The sequence below is a fragment of the Canis aureus genome, chromosome 34 (genome assembly GCF_053574225.1).
Source record: "Canis aureus isolate CA01 chromosome 34, VMU_Caureus_v.1.0, whole genome shotgun sequence".
Lineage (NCBI taxonomy): Eukaryota > Metazoa > Chordata > Mammalia > Carnivora > Canidae > Canis > Canis aureus.
The window spans coordinates 12,669,891-12,692,746 of NC_135644.1; the positions used below are offsets into that span (position 1 = coordinate 12,669,891).

At 35.6% G+C, this 22,856-nt stretch overlaps 1 protein-coding gene across 4 annotated transcripts in view; it reads left to right on the forward strand.

The window, feature by feature from the left end:
- Positions 1-21,569, forward strand: part of OLA1 (Obg like ATPase 1) — a 164,567-nt gene extending 142,998 nt beyond the window's left edge. For all 4 annotated transcript variants that reach the window (XM_077883442.1, XM_077883443.1, XM_077883444.1 and 1 more), the window contains 4 exons: positions 14,648-14,788; positions 15,480-15,576; positions 17,620-17,742; positions 21,064-21,569. In XM_077883442.1, the coding sequence (XP_077739568.1) occupies positions 14,648-14,788; positions 15,480-15,576; positions 17,620-17,742; positions 21,064-21,165 (463 nt within the window). In that variant the 3' untranslated portion in view covers positions 21,166-21,569. The remainder of the gene's footprint in view (positions 1-14,647; positions 14,789-15,479; positions 15,577-17,619; positions 17,743-21,063) is intronic.
- The last annotated feature ends 1,287 nt before the right edge of the window (positions 21,570-22,856 follow it).

The following is a 22,856-nucleotide window of genomic DNA, read 5'->3' on the forward strand; positions in this document are numbered from 1 at the left end:
CATTTAGGAAAGGCGGTCTGTGCAAATGGATTCTGACATACACACCCATATTTATCTTTCCCTTGGGGGTTTCTTACTTGTTGGCCCCACAAAATTCTAGCTCTATCATGAATAAAAACCCCTCTCCTTTTCTGCTTCTCCTGTTATAACTAAACTAACCTGAAAAAAACATTTTATAATTGAAAAGACAAATGTATTGGTTTCTGTTTTTCTGAAATTTCTAGTTCTAATGAGGCCAAAATGTTCCTTTATTGAGATAGTGCACTCCCCTCCTCATTTTTCCTGTGGCACATTGCTTCTCCTAACATACTTATTATGCTCTTTTGTATTTACATGTTTGTCTGTTTTTTCTCTTACCTCATACACCTCCTTTTTCAAAGTTGCACCCCAAGATCTAGCGTAATGCTTATTAGTACACAGAGTGACTTAATATATATATTTTGCAATCATTATGCTTGAATTCTTTCCCTTCTAGTTATCTCCCTTTCTATAAAGGGTTGGTAAGGCAAGATTTCTTCCTAGAAAGACCTGATTTTTAAAAAGAACTCTCATTCTTTATTCACAGTTAATTTAATAGTATTTTTAACTCTACAGTAACTATTGAGAATGAGAATGCTTACCTTCCCAATAGGGTTGGGAACTAAAGTTTGAAGGTCTGTAATATTCTAGGCACTTTGATACTAAAATCATCCTGTGAGGATAAGTATTGTTATTTGTGTATTAGGTGATTAAACTGAGGTTCAGGAAGCTTAAATGACTTTTCCAGAATTTTATAACTAGTATGCAATTAAGCTGAAATTTGAGTTGATACTTGCCTTACTCCAAAATTTCTGCTTTTTCTATTGATCCCTGATCTCTCTACAGGTAGGTCAAACATTATAGAATCATAATTTGCATTTTATTAGCATTTTTATATCCTTAAAATCTCAGTTTAGCTTTGGTGGTTTTTTAGATAATTATCATATACAAAATTCTCTCTTTTAAAATACACAACTCAGTGGGTTTTAGTATATTTACAATGTTGTGCCATCATTAATTCCAGAACATTTCATCACCCCAAAAAGAAACCCTGAGCCTATTAATAGTTATTCCCTCTTGTCTTTATCCTGGCAACCACTAATCTATTTTATGTCTATCTGCATTCGTCCACTGAGGATATTACAAATCAATTGATACGAATATGTGGTGTGGCCCTTTGTGTATGATGGCTTTTACCTTACTATGTTTTAAGTTTCGTGTGTGCTGGAGCAGATGTCAGTACTTCATTTCTTTTTATGTCTAACTTAAATTTCATTATATGGATATACAACTTACTATTGTCCATCTTTTTTTTTTTTTAACTTTTTAAAGTTTTACTTATTTAAGTAATGTAAGTAATCTCTACACCCCATGTGGGCTCAAACTCATGACCCTGAGATCAAGAGTTGCTTACTCTTCCAACTGAGTCAGCCAGGCACCCCCTATTGTCCATCTTTTAAATTATAACCATTGTAGTGGTTATGGACTGGTATCTCACTATGGTTTTGATTTGCATTTCTCAGTAATTAGTGATATTGAACAACTTTTCATATACTTGTTGGCCATTTGTATATCTTTCTGGGAGATATGTCTTTTCAAATCTTGCCCATTTTAAATTAGATTTCTGTCCTTTTATTACTGACTTAGCTATAAGTTAAAATTATTATTGAGTTTTAAAAATATATGTTCTGGTTACTAGTCCCAAATCAGATGAGTTCCAAAATTTTTTTTCAATTTTGTGGATTGTTGTTTCACTTTCTTGATAGTATATTTTGATGTACAAAACTTGAGATTTGTATAAAGTCTAATGCATTTTTTGTTTGGTTGTCTGTGCTTTACATGTCTCACTGAGAAGCTATTGCCTAATCCAAGGTCAAAGATGTCCATATGTTTTCTTCGTAGAGTTTTATAGTTCTAACTCTTACGTTTAGGTTTTTGGTTCATATTTATTTTTGTTTGTTGGTTGTACACTTGTCTAAGCACCAATTGGTGACTATTTTTTCCTCCATTGACTTGTTTTGGTACCCTTGTCAAAAATCAATTGACTATGGCACAATGTCAACAAAAAAACAAATAACCCAATTAAAAATGGGCAAAGGATTTGGATAAACATTTCTCCAAAGAAGATATACAAATAGCCACCAAGCATAGGAAGAGATGCCAATATCACTAATTGTTAAAGAAATGCAAATCAAAATTATAATGAAATATCAATCATCTCACACCCATCAAGATGGGCACTAAAATAGAAAAGAAAAGAAAATATGTTGGCAAGGATATGCAGAAATTATAACCTTGATGCAATGTTAATAGGAATGAAAACCATTTGGAGATTCCTTTAAAAATTAAAAGTAAGGGGTTCCTGGGTGGCTCAGCCAGTTAAACGTCTGCCTTCGGCTCAGGTCATGGGATCAGGCCCCACATTGGGCTCCCTGCTCAGTGAGGAGCCTACTTCTCCCTCTTCCTTTGCAGCTCCCCCTGCTTGTGCTCTCTCTGCTTCTCAAATAAATAAGTAGAATCTTTAAAAAAGATGAAAGTGTGTATATATACATTTATATTTGTGCAGAAGGTGTCTAGAGAGATACAACAAAAAGAAAGAGTTAACTGTGGGATCCTCAGGGGAACTTCACATTTTTTATATAATACCTTAACTATTATTTTATTTTTAAGCTTTTGTTTATTATTTTATTTGAGAGAGAGCTGGAGCAGGGGATGGGTGGGGATGGGCAGAATGGACAGGGAGAAGCAGATTCCCTTCTGAATAGGGAGCCCAGTGTGGGGCTCGATCCCAGGACCCTGAGATCATGACCTGAGCCAAAGGCAGACGTTTAACCTACTTAGCCACCCAGGTGCCCCAAGAATATTGCATCTTAACAGCATTCAGTCTTTCAGTCCATGAGTACAGATGTCTTTCCACTTATTTCAGTCTTTAGTTTCTGTCAATAATGCTTTGTAATTTTCTTGTACAAGTACACCTCTTTTGTTAGGGATGTTCCTATCTCAGGTTAGTTTTTTTATCATTTATAAGCCCTTTATAAGATTAGGCCATTTTCAAAAGGACTCAGTACTAACGTTTTCATCATGTTTCTGGAACCGTGTTTCTTTGGAACACTACCCCTATGACACATGTTGCAATTCATGCTCTCTCTCGCCCTCCCCTCTCCCCCATGCATAATACTCAGTCTTATTCCAAGCATCTTCTCCTCCATTTCTCCCAAGATATTAAAGGTTGTTGTTTGACTTTCTTCATCTTCATAAGTAGTCTAGATATAGAAGTCTCATTTCTGATACCATCTACATCCCTAAAAAATGTGATGTTAAATCAAGATTTGTGGCTCTCCCTATAAATTTATGTTTTGAGGGACACCTGGGTGGCTCAGCAGTTGAGTGTCTGCCTTCAGCTCAGGGCATGATCCCGGGGTTCCAGGATTGAGTCCTGCATTGGGCTCCCTGCGTGGAGGCTGCTTTTTCCTCTGCTTGTGTCTCTCTTTGTATCTCTCATTAATGAATAAATAAAATCTTTTAAAAAAATAAATTTATGTTTTGATTATAGATTGCATCAACCTGGTGTCTTCCTCCTTGTACAAAAGTGGAATGAAAGATATTTTATCTCAGAGCCCAATGGCCAGAAGTAATTTCATATTTATAGGTTTGTAAAGTAGCTGGGAAGTTTTTTTGTACCTAACAGAATTTCACAGTCTCAAGCTACAAATACTGATTTCATACCTCATGACAACGCTAATCACAGGATATTCCTTTTTTTTTTTTTTTTTAGATTTTATTTATTTATTCATGAGAGACACAGAGAGGGAGGCAGAGACATAGGCAGGGGGAGAAGCAGGCTCCATGCAGGGACCTCGATGTGGGACTTGATCGATCCCAGGATCACATCCTGGGCCGGAGACGGCACTAAACCGCTGAGCCACCCGGGCTGCCCTCATAGGATTGTCCTATGTGTAATGTTTAAAGCTAGAATGTAGAAATGCAAAGAGAGAGAGAGAGAGAGAAAGATTTAAAAATAGTTGCTGGGATCCCTGGGTGGCGCAGCGGTTTAGCGCCTGCCTTTGGCCCAGGGCGCGATCCTGGAGACCCGGGATCGAATCCCACATCAGGCTCCCAGTGCATGGAGCCTGCTTCTCCCTCTGCCTGTGTCTCTGCCTGTGTCTCTGCCTCTCTCTCTCTGTGTGACTATCATAAATAAATAAAAATTAAAAAAAAATAAAAATAAAAATAGTTGCTACCAGACATCAGAGTGCAAAATGTTGTAAGGGTTAGGTGCAAATCCCACTTGCAGAGATCACAAATCTAGATTTTCTTGTAGTGTCCTAGACTCACAGGTGGTCCAGAAACTGTATTTTGAGAAAATTGCTCTATAGTATCAATAATGTACCATGCTTGGGACCACTCGTTATGAACATAAATCATAACTTAGTAGCCTTGAAGGAGTAAGAAGCATGAGACTCAGGGAACATCTTAAAGTTTGAACAAAGCTTTTTTTTTTTTTTCTTTCTGCATTCACAATGATTTCCATGGTTTAGACTTGAATTACAGTAGTTCAGGCCACAGATTTAACATGAGAATGAAAATAATCCCACTATACTGTGAATTTTATGTAGCCTTACCTGAATTAAATATACTTCCCCCATGTTCTGTTTGTATGATTTTTCACCTTGCCATTCTAGCTAATAAACATGCATTACTTCCAATGGGCAAGTCAACTATAGTTTACTAATTTCTAAAGGTTGACTCTGACAGAAGAGAAGGTAACTAGGGTCTGAAAGAATCATATGTACTTCTGAATGTTCATTTACGTAATCTTTGAATTAACTCTGAACGTAATTTGTTCCTTCTCATTGATCCACCCAGCATCTAATAAACATCTGCTTATGCCAGGAACTATTATATATAAGTGGTGCTAGGAATACCACAGTGAACAAGAAATTTAAAAAGTTCCTTGCACTAATAACTGGGTAAGTGGGTTTGCCAATGCTGGATGGAAGACCATAAACATTAGGAACATAGTAAGTGCTATGAAAAGTCTATGTGAGGAAATAGAGAGTGACAGAAACTGGGAAGAGAGTTTTTGGTTGTGGTTATTTTTTTTTTCTTTTAAAAGATAGTGAACAGTAGGGGGCGCCTGGGTGTCTTAGTCAGTTTAGCCTCCAACTCCTGATTTCCGCTCAGGTCATGATTTTAGGATTAGGGGATGGGGCCCCATGTCAGGCTCCATGCTCAGCAGAGTCTGCTTGTCCCTCTCCCTCTGCTCTCCCCCCTCACGCACATGTGCACTGTCTCAAATAAATAAATTATTAAATGGATCAAATCTTTTTTAAAAAATGATGGTGAGCAGTAGGATTTAAGCAGAAAGATCTTAGCACTTGTTCAGTTTCTGGCGTACGCCATAAAATGGTAGTGAAAATGCCATCTGAAAAGGATCTTCTACTCATTCAAGTTTAGAACTGTTAAAAACAGAACTTTTCTTCTGATGAAATCTGATGCAGAAATTCAACATGTAAGAACAGTGCAGCTGTGGTTGAAATTCAAGAGTAGTGGATGCACCCCTTCCTCTCCTAGTACCTTGGGAGCTCCATTAGGGAACCCAGAACATGTGGAAAATCACTCATCAGTTTGCAGATGAGTAAATTAAAGCTAAGAGACCTTAAGTCACTGCCTGTAATCACTGAGCCAGTTAGCCACTTAGATGGAAATGCTCTTTCCATCTTATCCATTCAGAAACTGTTTGAGCATCGACTGTGTGTCAGTGCCATGCTAGGAGAATTCTGTGGATGTGTCCAGGAACGAAGGAAGAACAAGCTCCTGACCTCAAGAAGTTTTTATTATAGTAGGAGGAGATAAGAAAATAGGCAATTTATAATATAGGGTGGAGTGTAGTAATAACATCTTCCATGTGGAAGCTCAGGAAAAGCTCTGCAGTAACTGATTTCTTAAATAAGAATTTGGAGTTTGACCAATGAAGAGGAACTGCACTCGTATACTTAAATGAAGATAAGCCCCAAATGCAGTCATTATCAGTATCAGGATGCTTTCACTGTAAATAACAGAGGTCATCCAAATACATAATAGTAAGACCCAAGGTAGTATATGCTTCTAGGGTTGTTTAATTCAGTGTTCCTGGTTGTTTTTTTGATTTTTGTTTTAAGATTTTATTTATTTATTTGAGAGAGAGAGACCATGCACCAGTGAGGAAGGGCAGAGGCAGAGGGAGAAGTGGACAAGAATCTCAAGCAGACTCCCCTCTGAGCACAGAGCCTGATGTGGGTCTCAGTCTCGCAACCCAGAGATCATGGTGTAAGTCAGATGCTTAACTGACTGAGCCACCTGGGCGCTCTTCAGTGTTCCTGTTTAATTCAAGGTTGTGATATTATCAAGAAGAAGGGTTTTTCTCATCTTCCCCCACTTCCATTCTTTTGGTCACAGAATGACTGCTAGAGTTCCAAGGATAATTAATATCCATAGTATCCAGTAGAGACTCCCTTCTTTTCTCTGTTTAAGAGCCAAAGGAACCCTTTAGAATCTTTTTCTAAAGGCCCAAAGAGGCTTCCGCTGAGGCCTCATTGACCAGAGCTGGTTCACATGCCCATTCTCTAACCAGTTGCCAGCTAGAGAATGGGATTACTAAGATTTATTCAAACTGGTTAGGATTCATCCTGCTGTTTCCTCCTGTTAATGCACAGAAAGATTTTTTTTTTTTTTAAACAGAGCCTTTTGCTGAACATGGAAAATATTTCCATATAGTTGTTCCATGTTCATCACATAGAGATTAATTGCATATATTATCCATTATCCTTCTTTAAGTACATTAAAGTAAGAAATCTCAGAGTCACAGTGAGACCAGAGTGTTAGGATAAGTATATCCCAATTGTTCTAATTTGCTTTTAAGGTTTTCTGCTTATCATAACACCTGTCATTTCAGTTTCCCCATCACCTTCCAATTACTGCTCAAGTCAGAAATCTTGTTAATTCTTGAAATAGAAAAATAAAAATAAAAAAATTAAAAATAAATTCTTGAAATAGAGACTGAAACCCGATTTTGATTTATTTGCTGCAAAACGAATGCCCGCTTCTCTAGGTTTTATTTCCTTTTGTAAACACACATCACACACACACACACGGTTGGATATATACAAATGCCATTTCATTATAGTGACTGCAGAATGAATGGAGTTTTTCAGACAGTGGTTCTGTGAAGTCCTTATTTTGGGTGTAATATCCCTTTTACTTGATAAGAATTTAAATTTCACAAAATTCTCTCTGTAGGAATCACTTCTTATATTTTGAATCTACACTCCAAAACTAACTTACTACAGATGTTTCTCTGGGTATTAAAGCTTATTAGAATAAGAGAAGTGTAATTATGCCTTATAAAGTAAGAAACTCTTGACCATATAGTAATTCTGTCTAAACGAATTATTTTTACTGTTAATCTGAAACTTCTTTGAGATTGCAGGGGATTTACAGCAAACATTTGCCTTACATTTTCTGAAATTCTAATGACTTTTTTTCTGGTTTCTAACCTGGAAGATCTAAGCAGGAACTTTTTTATTATTCTTACTCCCCACATGTTGGTGGGATAGGTGATCTGCATGTGCACAGTTATCAGCTGGACTGCGGAGTTATGGCTGACATTTTCATGCTTTCAGTTAATGGGCCCACATTTTCAAAGTCCTTTTAGTTCAATGCTTCTGCAAGTCTGACATACCTGTCAAATGCTTGGGGATCTTGTTAAAATGCAGATTCTGAGGTTGACCACACTTTGAGGAACGAAGTCATAATCCTTATCCTGTACAGCTCCATGAAATTAGACAAGAACAGGGAAACTTGAAGTCCATTATGTAGATCAAAGATAGGGATCTTTTTTGGAATAGGGATTAGATATGTAGACAATAATCAAGTAGACTAGAGCTTACTTTTTTTTGTTATTTCTTCTTTCTCCTCCCCCACCCACTAACTTCCTTAATAGTTCCATTTATTCAAAGAATTCTTAAGAGTTGGAAATTTTGGATTTTCTAGAGCTAATTTTCTTGGCCTTGAATGAATATTGTTTAAAGGCTATATTTCAGTGCAGTGTGTACATTATTCGTGGTATTAATTTTAGTATTAATAATTCTGGTGTTATTTATTGCCATTTGTGAAAGAACGATTAATGTTTATGTCATCCATGAGAGGATAATCTTACCTTCCATAGCCTTATTTCTTTTTAGAACACTATAAATTGACATTAATTTGCAGTGATTTTGGTTTGGAAAATGGAAAAAAAGGAATGTAATATTTTAAACACATTCTTTGGTACTCTGAGCAATTCTGACAGAAATGAGAGTAAACCTGCAAGGGAGGAGACTAGAAATGACCTCAGTGTTTTTCAGTGCCCTCTGGATTTATGGTACATCCATACCATGAACAACATGAGAGGAACTAACTTAGTAAAGGTCAAGTCCATAATAATGTTGACTGAATGATGTTAAATCACTGGATAAACCAGACCTAGAGCCTCCTTTGTGTAAATTCCATCATTTTCTGACTATTGACATATGGTTTGCCAGCAGTTATATTCAGTCAGAAGCAAGATGTTACTGCTGATTTTTTTTAAAAAGTTAAGACCTTGATTCATACAGAAAATTATGTAGGTTATGTATAAGAACCTAATATTATCATATGTAACAGTTTTAAAGATTTTTTTTAAAGACTTTATTTATTCATGAGAGATACAGAGAGAGAGGCAGAGACACTGGCAGAGGAAGAAGCAGGCTCCATGCAGGGAGCCCGATGTGGGACTTGATCCTGGGACTCCGGGATCACGCCCTGAGCCAAAGGCAGACGCTCAACCGCTGAACCACCCAGGTGTCCCAGTTTTAAAGATTTTAAAGACATTTTTATGTTACGGACTAGAATAGCAGATTTGAGAGAATTCTAATGTTCAGCAAAGACACTGTAAGTGGCAATATAACTTGGCTTTATGCTTGAGTTGAGCCATCTTTAAGGATTTTAGAAAATATAATCAGAATTTATTGTAACTAGGAGGTAAATGAGTGGCCAAATGGACATAAAGTGAAGAAAAAAGTTAAATTCATATTAAAGTATAAGGGTTTTTTTTTTATTTTTGAAGTTGTGTTTATTTAAGTAATCTCTCCACCCCATATGGGGCTCAAACTCATGACCCCCTTCTGACTGAGCCAGCGAGACGCCCCTTAAAATTATGTTAGAGAGAACTCATTTCAGGGGTTTATTTTAAGTTGCAAGAATTTAGTTTTATGTGGAATATCAAATAGCACTATTGAGATTGTCCTGTTTCTCACTATAAAGGTGAAGTATTGTTTTCTGAAACCTGTGTCAGTTTGGTTATGTGTATAAAAATAATATGTCTGTGCACCATATGTTTGAATCAAGTATAAATCTATTTCTTCCTTTGGGTAATGTTCAAAAAAAGTTTGAAAGCTGTTGTATCAGAACACAATAAAATGGAAGATTTAACTCCAGTATGGAGAGTTTTCAGTTAAGATGGTGGACTGAGCCAGTATAGGACACTCTCTTCTTGCTGGTTATATATAGAAACACCAGAGAAAATAACCAGTAAAGGATGGTCTTGATGATGGTGTGGTATATTTAGAACACACAGAAAGACTTAAGCAAGTAAGGGATTTTCTAGGTGCCAAAAACAAAGAGGAAACTCAGTGAGAGTCAGAGTGAAATCAATAGAGTCTGGCCCTCAGGGGAATAAAACCCAGTTTATATATGACCTAGAGGCCTTGGCAAGCATAGGAATAAGAGTCAAGGCAGAGGCCCCAGACTGTAGGTGCTGCAATGAGGCTCACTCATAAAGCCTAGAAAAAGCTATGCTTCTCAAGATCAGAACCCAGAAAAATGCCTCCCGTTCCCACCCCGGGCAAAGGAAAAAATTGTACTGTCAGGAATTGGAGACTAGGACCTCTATAAGAGGTAGGGGGCCTTAATTTGCAATTCCAATGACCTAGGTCAGAAATACTAAACCTTAAGATGACCCAGAGCCCACAACCCTCTAGAGGTCTTTCCCTGGAAGAACAAGCACAAAACTACCCCATAGATACATCTCTAAATAGAGGGGACCACAGACTCCCTTGGAACTTGACTGCTGCTGCCCATTTGTGCCCCAAAACAGCACAGCACATACACAGGAGCCAACTGTTGTGAGAGGCTGCTAGTAGATGATTAATGGTGGAAGGCAGAGTTTTACCCAAGAAACCAGAAATAATTAGAGCAGCCTGAAAAGAACTTTTAAGCTAATCTGCTTAAAATATGGAAGGGAGACTAAGAATTCATTAAATGAATTAAGTATTACTTTAAAAGAGCAGATAGATTTGAAAGAGAGACAAATAGAATTTTTAGAAATAAAATTAGGGGCACCTGAGTGGCTCAGTCGTTTAATCATTTCACTCTTGATTTTGGTTCAGGTCGTGATCTCAGGGTTGTGGGAGTGAGCCCTGAGTTATGCTTGAGATTCTTTCTCTCCCTCCCACCCCCCCTTACAAATAAATGGGTCTTAGGGGAAAAATAAATATGTGGACATGCTTTTTTTTTTTTTTTTTTTTTTTTGTGGACATGCTTTTAAAAAAAGGAATACAATCTGTATCCGGGGAAATAAATACAAACAATGTAAATGAATTTTAGGAAAATCAAATTATAGAATCTGGAATTTCGAGACTTGCTAAAAAGGTCAGATTATAAGACCAAAGATAAATTTGAGACGTGATCTTTTGGAAATCTAATACTAATTTACATTAAAGATCTCATTCTGCCAGACAGTCTAACCTCACAACCTGCCAGTGTATCTCCAAGCATCATCCTTTTAGTTTTAAAACTGATTGTCTCTGCTTTGTCCTCTTGCTATGGAATCAGTACCAGAGAGAAAAATACGACTAATGGCAGTTCCTCTTTCCATTTGTTACTCATAAGACTTTAGGGAAATCACCGTGGCTCTGGCTCCTTATCAAAAGAAAGATGGATCCCCTTGTAATATAGTCTGTTTGTAGAAATTTGCAAAATGAATATTATCAAAGTCTTTACAGTTTAACTCTTTCTGAGTGTACTGTCTTTACTGTTTTGTCTCCCCTCATATGATGTGATATTCTATGACAATATCATCATCATTATAATTTTATTATTTTGGTCTCTAACAATTGGATAGTTTTCTTTGGACATTTGCTAACATTTGTATATGGAGATCATTATTCATTTGACAGAATATACTTGAAATTGTTTTTCCCTTAAGTGGTACTGAGATCAACTTTGATTTTCCATATTCCTCATGTGCCAGGAGCACACATTTTTAGATGACTAACTATAGTTTGGGGTATGGTTTGTAGCAATAGAATAGACATTTTTCTGCAAAAGGTAACTGGTCCCAATGGGGTTCAAACTTGTGATCTTGGCCTCATTATCACACTTTTGTAACCATCAGACCTAATAGATATATTATATGTATTTCAGTCTGTAATCTTAAAATTGAGTACTATTTTTTTATTACCCAAGGTTCATTTCAAATGTGTAATTAAAAATCACTTTGGGACATTTCTCACTTTTGTTTGATAGTAAAAGTAACAAAAGTAAAGCAGACAGCCAAAGAACCTAACTCACTTTTCATCTTCCCTGTGTTTTCTATGACAGTGAAAGTCACAAAAGTGAAGCTCGCAGGCAAAGAGCCTAACTCACTTTACGGAGAGTGCTCCGGTACCTTTTTCTTTTAGTGAGGCTATAGCAGGTCTGATGTCAGTCACTTTAGAGACCTTTAGACCTCAGTGCTCATTTACTGCTAAAATGTACCAGCTCTGCTTCTGCATTATGAAGATCATCTGTCAACACTTTGAGATATTCTCCTTTGTTATTAAGCTTGTGATGCTCTACACTGTCAGGTTTTTTGCCAATTATAGTTAAGGTACAATGGTGTATTCACCAGATCAAAGTCTCACATTGGCGGTAGAGGAATGATTTGTAAGTCTTTATTCATCTGAATTGTACAATAGAACACCTGAGGAATGCAAATAATCCCTCTGAGGACTCTGCAGGAAAGGCTGTTAAAATGACAGAGTAGAACTATTGTTATTCTGAATTGATGTTTTAGCCAAAGTAATTATTTCTTATCTTGTTGTTTCTTAACAGTTCTGGTTTTATTAGTTATGTTGACCATATTTGTGATACAAAATGTGTGTGATATTTTTGTATTCTCCTTTTACCTCGGCTTGTTTTATTTTCATTTTCAATGAATCTGTATTTTGTATGTGGATATATATATGTGTGTGTATATGTATCCACATATATCTCCAGACACTTGATTCTCACTTGTGTAATAAACATACATCACTAAGCCACATCGCTTTGTTTGAACGTTGTAAGTCTGTGAAGTAACTTAGAATCTCATAAGGTTATTATAGGCAGAAGTATCAGTTTAAATTTTCCCTTGTTCGTGGTGCCTGGCCGGCTCAGTCTGTGGAGCTTGCAACTCCTGATCTCAGGGTTGTGAGTTTGAGCCCCACATTGGGTGTAGAGATTACTTAAATAAACTCTTTTTAAAAATAGAAAAAATAATAACAGATTTTACCTGTTTTCCTTAACATATCCTTCATAATTTTGAATAAGGAAACATCTGATTTGAATTTCCTATTTTAAAGGACACATCCTGGGACGTCTGGATGGCTCAGCAGTTGAGCATCTGCCTTTGGCTCAGGGCGTGATCCTGGAGACCTGGGATCAAGTCCCACATCAGGCTCCCTGCATGGAGCCTGTTTCTCCTCCCTCTGCCGGTGTCTCTGCCTCTCTTTCTGTGTCTCTCATGAATAAATAAATAAATAAAACCTTAAAAAAAAATAAAGTACACATAATTTATTCCAAAATAAACTCTTAGGGATTGGTCCATTCTTTTAGGATGTGACCAAAGGGAAAAAAACATTATGAAGATCAAAAACTGCTGATAGCATTAAATGATTAAATTATAGGTTAGTCTTATATAACAAACATGTATAAATTATTATGTGAATTTTCCATTCCTTTATCCTATGGTAAATCCTCCTCAGTAGGCCATATTCTTAATTTTTTTTAAAAGATTTTATTTATTCAATCATGAAAGAGAGAGAGAGGGAGAGAGAGAGGCAGAGGCACAGGTAGAGGGAGAAGCAGGTTCCATGCCAGGAGCCCGACATGGGACTCGATTCCGGGTCCCCAGGATCAAGCCCTGGGCTGAGGGTGGCGCTAAACTGCTGAGCCACCGGGGCTGCCCCCATATTCTTAATTTTATAATAACCAATCCCCTCACATTTTCTTTTTTTTTTTTTTTTTTTTCCCCTCACATTTTCTTTGCTAGGTGAGTTTTGATGAATTTGTGCTTTAGTTTTTGTGTTTCTTTTTCCCTATTATGATATTTTACATTGATTACTTAAAGGATTCCAGCCACAATTTTTTGCCATAATAACTATTAAAACCTTGGTCTAAATGTGGAAGGCTAGTAGAATTACATAAGACTATGGTATGCATTAATATTTTTAACAAAAGTTTCTGTGAAATCTGTATTCACTTCTATTGTAAACCCTATTCCAGAATCATAGACATATGATCTATGATTGAGAATGAAAATTAGCCATAGTAACTACTGTTATCCTTAACAGTAATAATTCTAATAGTGATGCTGTTTACTATATGCTAGCATTACTTTCCCAGGTTCATTACAATATAATGTGTACTACAGTTATCTCCGTTTTTATAGGTGAGGAAGCTCAGGTTCAGAAGGGTTTGTTAACCTGCCCAGGAAGAAAGAGCTAGCAAAGTGGTAGAATCAGAATCTGGTTAATGTATTCACTACACTTACTTCATTTATGTTCCAACTACTGCTTTGCCAAAATACCCCATGATCTAGAAGAAAAAGAAATCACTCAGTAACATCTTTTTGGGGAAGTTGGTGTCTATTCCCTAACTGATTGGGCTTTCCAAACCCTTTGTGATTAAAGGAATTTATTTCCTCTAGTTCCCTTATTTGTGCTCCTGCAAAAGTAAGAACAGTGTGTATACAATCAACTAGGTTTGTAAATCTGTATTTCTGTATGTCTTTATTTATTTAGCAAAAGTCTCCCTGAGAGCCAGGCACTATTGTGAGCTCTTGTTAGTCCAAGAGGGCACTGAACTAGACTTATAAATATCTGGGTGGAACAAATTATTTATTTGGCAAAAACTCCTACAAATTAGCTGGCACTTCTTAGGTGTGGTTCCTATATAAACAGAACTTAATGTTTTTGCTTCTTAAAAATTTACCTTATTTTACAGTAAGGAAAATCATAAATCATAAAATTGAGGTTTTCAAGGACACAGGTGTTACTGCTGAACAAATTTAGTGTACTTTAAAAAGTTTTATAATATTTGTATGATGGTTCATAATGTGCTAAAGTAAAACTAGATTACAGTAAAATCTCACGGCGTATACCTGAAGCAATTGCTGCCTGTTAATGCCTTGACCTTGGAAAGCTATACACAAAAAGATGGCATCATAAAACCGTGCAATTCTTATGAATATGTATGTGCTACTTGATAATAATGAATGTGGTACAGTCATGCATGCACTACAAGATAATGTTGTGCCCTTTTTTGTCTACAGGTTGATAAAAATTAAAGAGTGGGTGGACAAGTATGACCCAGGTGCCTTGGTCATTCCTTTTAGTGGGGCCTTGGAACTCAAGTTGCAAGAATTGAGTGCTGAGGAGAGACAGAAGTATCTGGAAGCGAACATGACACAAAGGTTAATTAGCATTCATTTTCCCTACACTTTATTATCAACTATTTCCTTGCAGTAATTTAATTGCTTGCGCTGATAGAATAATAAATGACAGAGTAATTACCATTATAAAGAGGGAATCTTCTCCTTTCTTTACCATGAGACAGAGTGAAAAGATTTATTTTAAATTAAGTTTTTAACTGTCATCTGTCATCTCTGTACAGTGTTTTAATTATAACATAGGTATTAGTTATGTATATTTTTGAGAAGGAATGATCGCCAAAACTCTTTCGTCATGTTCGGTGGGGGAGGGAAAGGGTGAATCAGTTGCCTTAATTTTTTCTGAGTAACACTAATATATTGTTTAAACATTGGATTTCAATCAAATAATTTTGCTTTCATGACCCACGTCCTGGAAATAATTAATATTGGAGGAAAATAGTCATAGAATGAGTAGATCAGATTTTTCTCTTTTTTTTATAGTAAACAATTCAAAATGATATATTCAGACTAATACAATTAAAACCAATTTTAGAAAGGATTTTTTTCAGAAACAGTTACATGCTTTCAGGCCTCTTCAAGTGTATTATGAAAGATGAATGGTCATTTACTAATATCTTTAACATTTCTGCTTGAAATGAATAATTTTAGCTCTATACTGATCTCTGGCACAATCAAGTTATATGTTGAGTGAATTTGTTTCATTTTATTTCAGCGCTTTGCCAAAGATCATTAAGGCTGGGTTTGCAGCACTCCAACTAGAATACTTTTTCACTGCAGGCCCAGATGAAGTACGTGCATGGACCATCAGGGTAAGATTCATACTTATTCATCAGCTATATCCAGTTCCACACTATTGAATTCAGATTGATATCACTGACTTTGAAGTTTGTCATGGTGGCGGTTAGCTAGTCATTACAGATGAGGTTTTTGTCCAGGATAACTTTAATTATTTGTGAGCTGCTGAACAGTGAAAGTGGAGCGGCATTGATTGAGGCAGGTAACAATTGATTCTGCCTATTACATAGTCTGAATTTCTTCATCCTGTAGAATCTGTCTACCCTCCTCCTGTGGTCAGAGATAAGACGCACCAGTATTGTGCTTGCTTAATCTGTGTGACTGGGTTTGTCTGCAGTGAAATTGATGTTGCTTTTCATTTTGTATTCGCTAAGTTTGTTTGGGTTGCGGGTGGTTCTTTCCTCCTTTGCTCTGCTCGGATTACATTTTCAGCAATAAAAGCAATATGACATCATTATGCTCTTCATAGATACACAGTTGGGCTCAAAGAGCTAAACTCAATGTGTAATAATTCATGCTTTTTTATTTGAGTTCATAGAAGTGTTTATTTTTGCAATGTTATATATTCAATCTTTCCTCTTTAAAAATGTGATATGTATTTTAAATATTGATGTATACTGATTATGACCAGAAAGAATGACTAATTTATTCCCAGAGGACAATAGAAACTGTGAACTGTAATGGCTTGCTTTTAAATGTAAATATATTATAATATGGTAGTTTCTATTGAAAAATATTTTTAAATATATGTAGTCCCAAATAGTGTTATAGAATATAGAAATAATGTCATAACTTTTAGAAATACTCAGTGTCTTATGGATTCTTTTATTATGCTTTTTTTAGTATATGCTCCATGATAAATTTTAGTGCTGTTTTGATTGCTGTTTTCACTGACTACCATAATTTATCGTTACATTTATTTTGATTTAATACGGATACAATCACGGAGGCAGTCCAACATAACATTAAATGTGTGAATATGAGATTCACTTTTATTACTTCTCCCCTTTGTAAAAAAATGTTTGATTGGCTTCTAACCAAGGTCCTTTATATAGACTTAGAAAATAATGTCAAAGCAAATCCAAGTTAGTAAACAAATTGCCATGGTTTATTTTCACTATATATTTTAGAGCCTTAAAACTTCCAAATTTAAGTATATGCAGCAGGGAAGATAACATGTTCTGGGCTTGAAAGTGTGAAAGCTGGTTTATCTTAAGACTGATTGTAAGTATCCATGATTTAATGTGCTGAGATATTTAGTCAGGTAAGCATCAGTGAGTAGCCATATTAACCCAATACATCTTTTATTGTAAAAACTGTGCTTTATAGTGTCAGACTCCTTATCACTTTAACATGCTTTATTAAGCAGCCTTTAGGTCACCATTATTTTTCAAATTTCTTTCCATGGTTGTGTGTGTCTGGAATGTATGTCCTTGTAATTTAACATATGGAGTAATTATAAGACATTTTTCTTCCTATATCAGCTTGAATTTTCCTTCCTGGTGGTTACAGGCAGCATGTATTATGTTGAATGTTTGAAAATTTTATTACTAAAATTTTATGAGAATTTCAAAATTATTTGCTGAACATAGATTATATGATTTGTTGAAAATGTCTTTAAAATGTCCCTTTATATATTGATTTTTATATGTTCTTTAGATGAGCGGAAATTTTAAGGCTTTTTATCTTTTTAAAACCTTTGATAATTCAGCTTGAAAGTTACTTGAAAATCCCTATTTTTTTCCACTGTGAAGAATAGAAAATCGAAATGAAACCGACACCAAAACTAGACCACTGCATCTAAATCAATACAACTGGATGACTGTTAGGAAAAACAAAGCTATGCTTCTTTAATATCTACTGATCTGTCGGTGCTAAAATCTGCTACACAGACAGTGCCCAGTGTTGAAAATGTACTAATTGTATACCTGACATCTTAACCGTGGTATTAAACTAAGTTTAAGTTGAACCCAACTGCAGATCAGAGAAAAGAAACTCTTCGCTTACAATCAATCATCTTAAATGCAATTAGTTTTCTCTGGTCTTTCTTCTCAAAGAAAGGGACGAAGGCTCCTCAGGCTGCAGGAAAGATTCACACAGATTTTGAAAAAGGATTCATTATGGCTGAAGTAATGAAATACGAAGATTTTAAAGAGGAAGGTTCTGAAAATGCAGTCAAGGTAAGGAATTATTTTCTGGTTTCATATTTATAATTTTTACTAATATGAAAATAGTCATGATTAAAATGAATAACTGTCTTTTAAAATGTGTGTCAGGGTTTAGTGTTACTGTCAACTGATTGAAGAGCTTGTAGGCGTTTACATTCTTTTAGATAATTTTTAAAATGTGTGAGTTGTCCGTATATTTGTGGTGTATATTAATATATTTCTAAAACTGCAAATAGAAGTAGTTTTAAATTATAAATAATTTCAAAGAGCCTGTTTACTAACCACCAATGAAAAATTATACTTACTACATTTGAATATCTGAAATAGAAATAGAATGGATTATGCTCATGATTAATTCAAGGAAAGAGACAGAAATTTAGTTAAATAAAACCTGCTTGTGCTAGAACTTCATGGTTGTACTTTTTTTTTTTTTTTTTTTTTTAAGATCATTGGGAATTTGATTTGCTTTCTCAACACTAGAGGGCAGGTCCAAAATTGTGCTTTATTTTAGCTAATAAGTATAATTTGATATGCAGCCACTAACAATGAAGCAGTGCTATACATGAGTAATAAATGATTTTTTTAATGTAAATTCGGCTGCAAGCTTACTTTGTTTGGCTTTATTGGGTTTTACTTGGCAAAATCTAGTACTGTGTCGTTTCTAATCGATACATAGGTCAAGTGATTAAACTGACATTGTAGGAAGGCTTCTTTATCTTTAATTTGATATTTGAAGACGACCATAGAAAATATTACAGAAATTAAAGAGGTCTCTCATGTGTTTACTATTTCGTAGTTTAAAAGGAATGCAAAAAAGTTTATTTCAAGTTTAGTTTATTCTCATTGGTAATCATTGAAATGATCATACTGAACAGCAGGACTTTAATAGAACTGTTGGAACCCCAGGAAGAGGAGGGAAAAATCTTGGTATAATTGGTTCAATGTAGAGTGAGAGCCATTTTGGTTTCTTAAGTGGAGTGAAAGAAGTTAGATTTTATAACTAAACAAAGTCATTAACTTTTTAATGGTGTCATTTGTATCGATAGGTACGCAAATATTGAGATTGAACTTTGTCAGGAATACTAATCAGACTTGGAAAATCTCAGATTATTTTTCAACATGCTACATTATGTTGGCATATGTATTTTTCATAAAGTAAAGATGATTAAAATAAGAATATTTTTCTGTTACTGGAATTCAGGAACCAATGCTTCTTCTCTATACTCTCACGTATAAACCTGTTTTACGAATCCATAATCGATGTCTATGTTATAATAAACTTGAAATATATGTAAATTGGGAATGCTTCCTTGCACAATACAGAGAAACCTCATAATATGTAATAAAATACTATTTCTTGCTTGTAGAAATGCTTAACACTAACTGGAAGCTTTTATACTATAAATTAGAAAAGATTGACCTCTGGCTTTTAAGCTTAGAATACCATTAAGTATTTTATGTGATTTTTAATCTCCAAAAGTAGCATTTCAGAATTTGAACTCCAAGTAGAGGTTTTATGAATCACTTTATGCTCTCTTACTCAACAAATATTTACTTGTATCTTATCAAGTAGGTTTCAAGTTTGAGAGCAAGATTGTGTGTGTGTGTGTGTGTGTATGTGTGCGTGCGCGCGCGTGTATTTCTAACACCAGTGCAGCATAACTAATTTAATGCCAGTGCTGTGAACTATATACTGAATAGCTCTGTGTGGGCTTTGTAGTCTACAGGGATATCACATTATTAGCAATCATATCTGCTTAGGCAAAGCTGGCTTCTACAGATGGCTGCTTTCAAGTGCAAATGAACTGGTTAGACGTGTCTTGTTTAATACATACTCAAGATTCACAAATGGGTATTGATTTTTTTTTCAACCAGTGTTTCTGATAGCAGTGGAAATGGATTAAATGGTCTCTAGAGAATTTAAAGGAACACTGTCACCTTTAATTAGTAGTAAACTTGAGTGGTAACAAAGTATATAAACTTACAGTAATATGTCATGTCAATATGTATTTGATTTAAATTGTCTATATAGTTTTATAACAGTGGGCTTTAGATTCTCAAAATAAGTAGCATATGGCCTCCAGTATATCACATGTCTTTACAGAAATCATGTGAATGTGGAGATATGGCATATGTGTATATCTGTATGTTTTAGAATGTTAGGGTATCTTAGTTTTTGAACAAATTAGCTCCGGTTCAATAGCACATTATCAGTAGGTGATTTTTAATATGTAGCCTGGACATTTAAAAATGTGCTTACTAGGGCTCTGTGATCTGGTTTGTTGATTTTGACCTCAGATGTATGGTCTTTGTTAGTGTTGTTTCTGATTAGCATAATTGCACTTGACTTTGAACATTCTTATCAATATCTTCAAAGAGAAGTACTAATCTCATTGGGCAAAGGTTTCATGTTCTCAACAAATTCTAACAGAAAGAAAACACTTTGGAGAATTTTTTCCAAAAGATCCTCGAGTTACTGTTGAGTGGTCGATGGTGGGGTCATGTGGGACTGTGTCAGTGGTGTGCAGTGTTAAGTGTAGATGCCAAAGAGCCTGTTGTGCTCAGGGTGAAGTGTGTGTGCTGTGCCTGGGGTGAACCTGGGTCTCTGGAACTGCTGCTTGTTTGTATTAGAATTACTGGCGGATTGCACTTCTGGATCTGCATACCAGCAGGTGGAATCAGTTGCTTTGCCAACTAATTTACAAGTGGGAAAAGTGTCTGCAGTTCCAACCTGTTAGAGTCTGCTTGAAATGAGGGCTGTTAGTAAACTTCTTCGTGGTGAATTCTAGCACACATCACTGTGTATGGTCACTGTCAAGACTAAATAAAAAGCCACAAGGAAATAATTCAAAATCTGTACACTAAGATTGATAGTAGTTTTCCTTGTAGCAAACTCCTTTTGGCATTACCAGTATCACCAAATAATTTCCTTAAGCAAAATAAAGTAGCTTCAAACTAGTTATATAGTCTTTGCTTCCTGCCTGGTTTGATCTGTTTTGTTACAGTGACTTGGTGGATGTTTGCAGACACATCAGAAATGTACCATAAACAGCATGTAATGAAACTTAATTATATTGTTATAATTACATTTATGTACCAACAATTTAGTAAAGAATACATTATGATTATGTACGTATGGAAAATCTAGTTCTGCCCAAATCAGGAATACTTTGCTTCTCTCCAAGTCTAGTTTTGAACTTAGGTATTTTCCTATATTTCTTTTTTTGTTTAATATGACCCAAGAAGTAGAATACTTTTTGCATCTACTGCTGTCATTTACTTCATGTGTTTCATTGTAAGATAACCCATTTCCTCTCTATCTCCACTTTACAGGCTGCTGGAAAGTACAGACAACAAGGCAGAAATTATATTGTTGAAGATGGAGATATTATCTTCTTCAAATTTAATACACCCCAGCAACCGAAGAAGAAATAAATTTTAGCTATTCGGATAAATGTACAACTTCCTAAAAGGGATATGATTTTTTTAAATTAAAATTTCTGAAAACTGAGGGACAAATAAAGTTAGGGGATGGGAATCTTCTAAAAACAGAATTATTTTTGTTTTAAAATTAAAATACTGTGTACCTCCAATGAAATGCAAGTTCACTGAATGTGAACAGCTTTGCTTTTCACGTGATTAAGACCCTACTCCAAATTGTAGAAGCTTTTCAGGAACCATATTACTCTCATGATACTTCATTAATCTCCATCATGTATGCCAAGCCTGACACATTTGACAGTGAGGACAATGTGGCTTGCTCCTTTTTGAATCTACAGATAATGCATGTTTTACAGTACTCCAGATGTCTACACTCAATAAAACATTTGACAAAACCAGCCTTGGTGTGTTTGGGGATGTCTGTATTGACTGGCTGTGGTGTGCTGAATGCGATACGGCACCTGGTGGTTGCTGATTACAGAATTTTAAGGCGTGTGTATGACACAGTAACTGGCAGTGTGGGGCAGCTGCAATTGTATATTAAAAGTGAGTCTTTCATGGGAATCAGAAGAATAGTATACCAGGGATTTGTCTCAAGAAAGTTAATTAATTTGTAGATGGACATTTTTTTGAGAGATGATAGCAATGACGTTACAAAGGATATAACATAGACTGCGACCAAAAAGAAAACAATGCTGGAAAAAAAATTCTGCTTCAAAAACTAAGGGATTTTTGGTGATTTTCTGACTATACTGAGTACTGTATTCATTTTTAATATTTCCTCTGATATTATGGAATTATTGTGAAAACTAACCCCGGGAAACTAACCCATTTGTGGGTTATATTCTTGTTTCAATTCCATAGTGAGTATAAAACTTTGGCCGTGGAACTATAAAAGATTAGGACTTGAAAACTATAACTTTTCTTATATTTGCTATTAAGATATTTTAGACTAGTTGAAATTTTAGTATGCGTAAGTTAAGTGCTTTCGAAAATCATAGCAGAAAATTCTGAAAGAAAATAGTAACAACTTGGGTATTTGGACACACTTTGCCACTTTTACCTTCTTCTCTTATGATGATAGTACAGTCTTCTCATCCCTGAGCCTCACTTTCTCTCCCATGTTCACATTCCTACACGACCTCCCTTGGCCCTTTCGCGGTTGTCTGTGATCATAGAACCATTTCAGTAGAATGCAGATTCACAGCCCACCGTATTACTTAGTCACGTTACAGGTAAGGAAGTAGCAACACACATGCAAACTTAACACTGAAGTTATTTAGCGTAGCACAAAAGGCAAGAAAAGAAGTAATTTTAAAGGAGATCTGCTTTTACACAGGAGAGGATATTTAAAGAGGATTTGGTTAAGTAACGAATATAATTTAGAAGCTCTCTAGTGAGTGTGTTCCTTTTGAGAATCAAATGCTGGTCTTCTAACATAAAAATTAGTAAACAGGAGAAGAATAAGAATCAGCTGAAAGGTATTTTTTGAAGAACTAAATAGGGCGCCAGTTAAGCGTCTGCCTTTGGCTCAGGTAGTGATCCTGGGGTCCTGGGATGGAGCCCTGAGCTGGGTTCCCTGCTCAGCGGGGAGTCTGCTTCTCCCACTCCTTCTGCCCTCCCCCTGTTCATGCTCACTCTTGCTCTCTTTCGGTCTCTCAAATAAACAAAATATTTAAAAATAA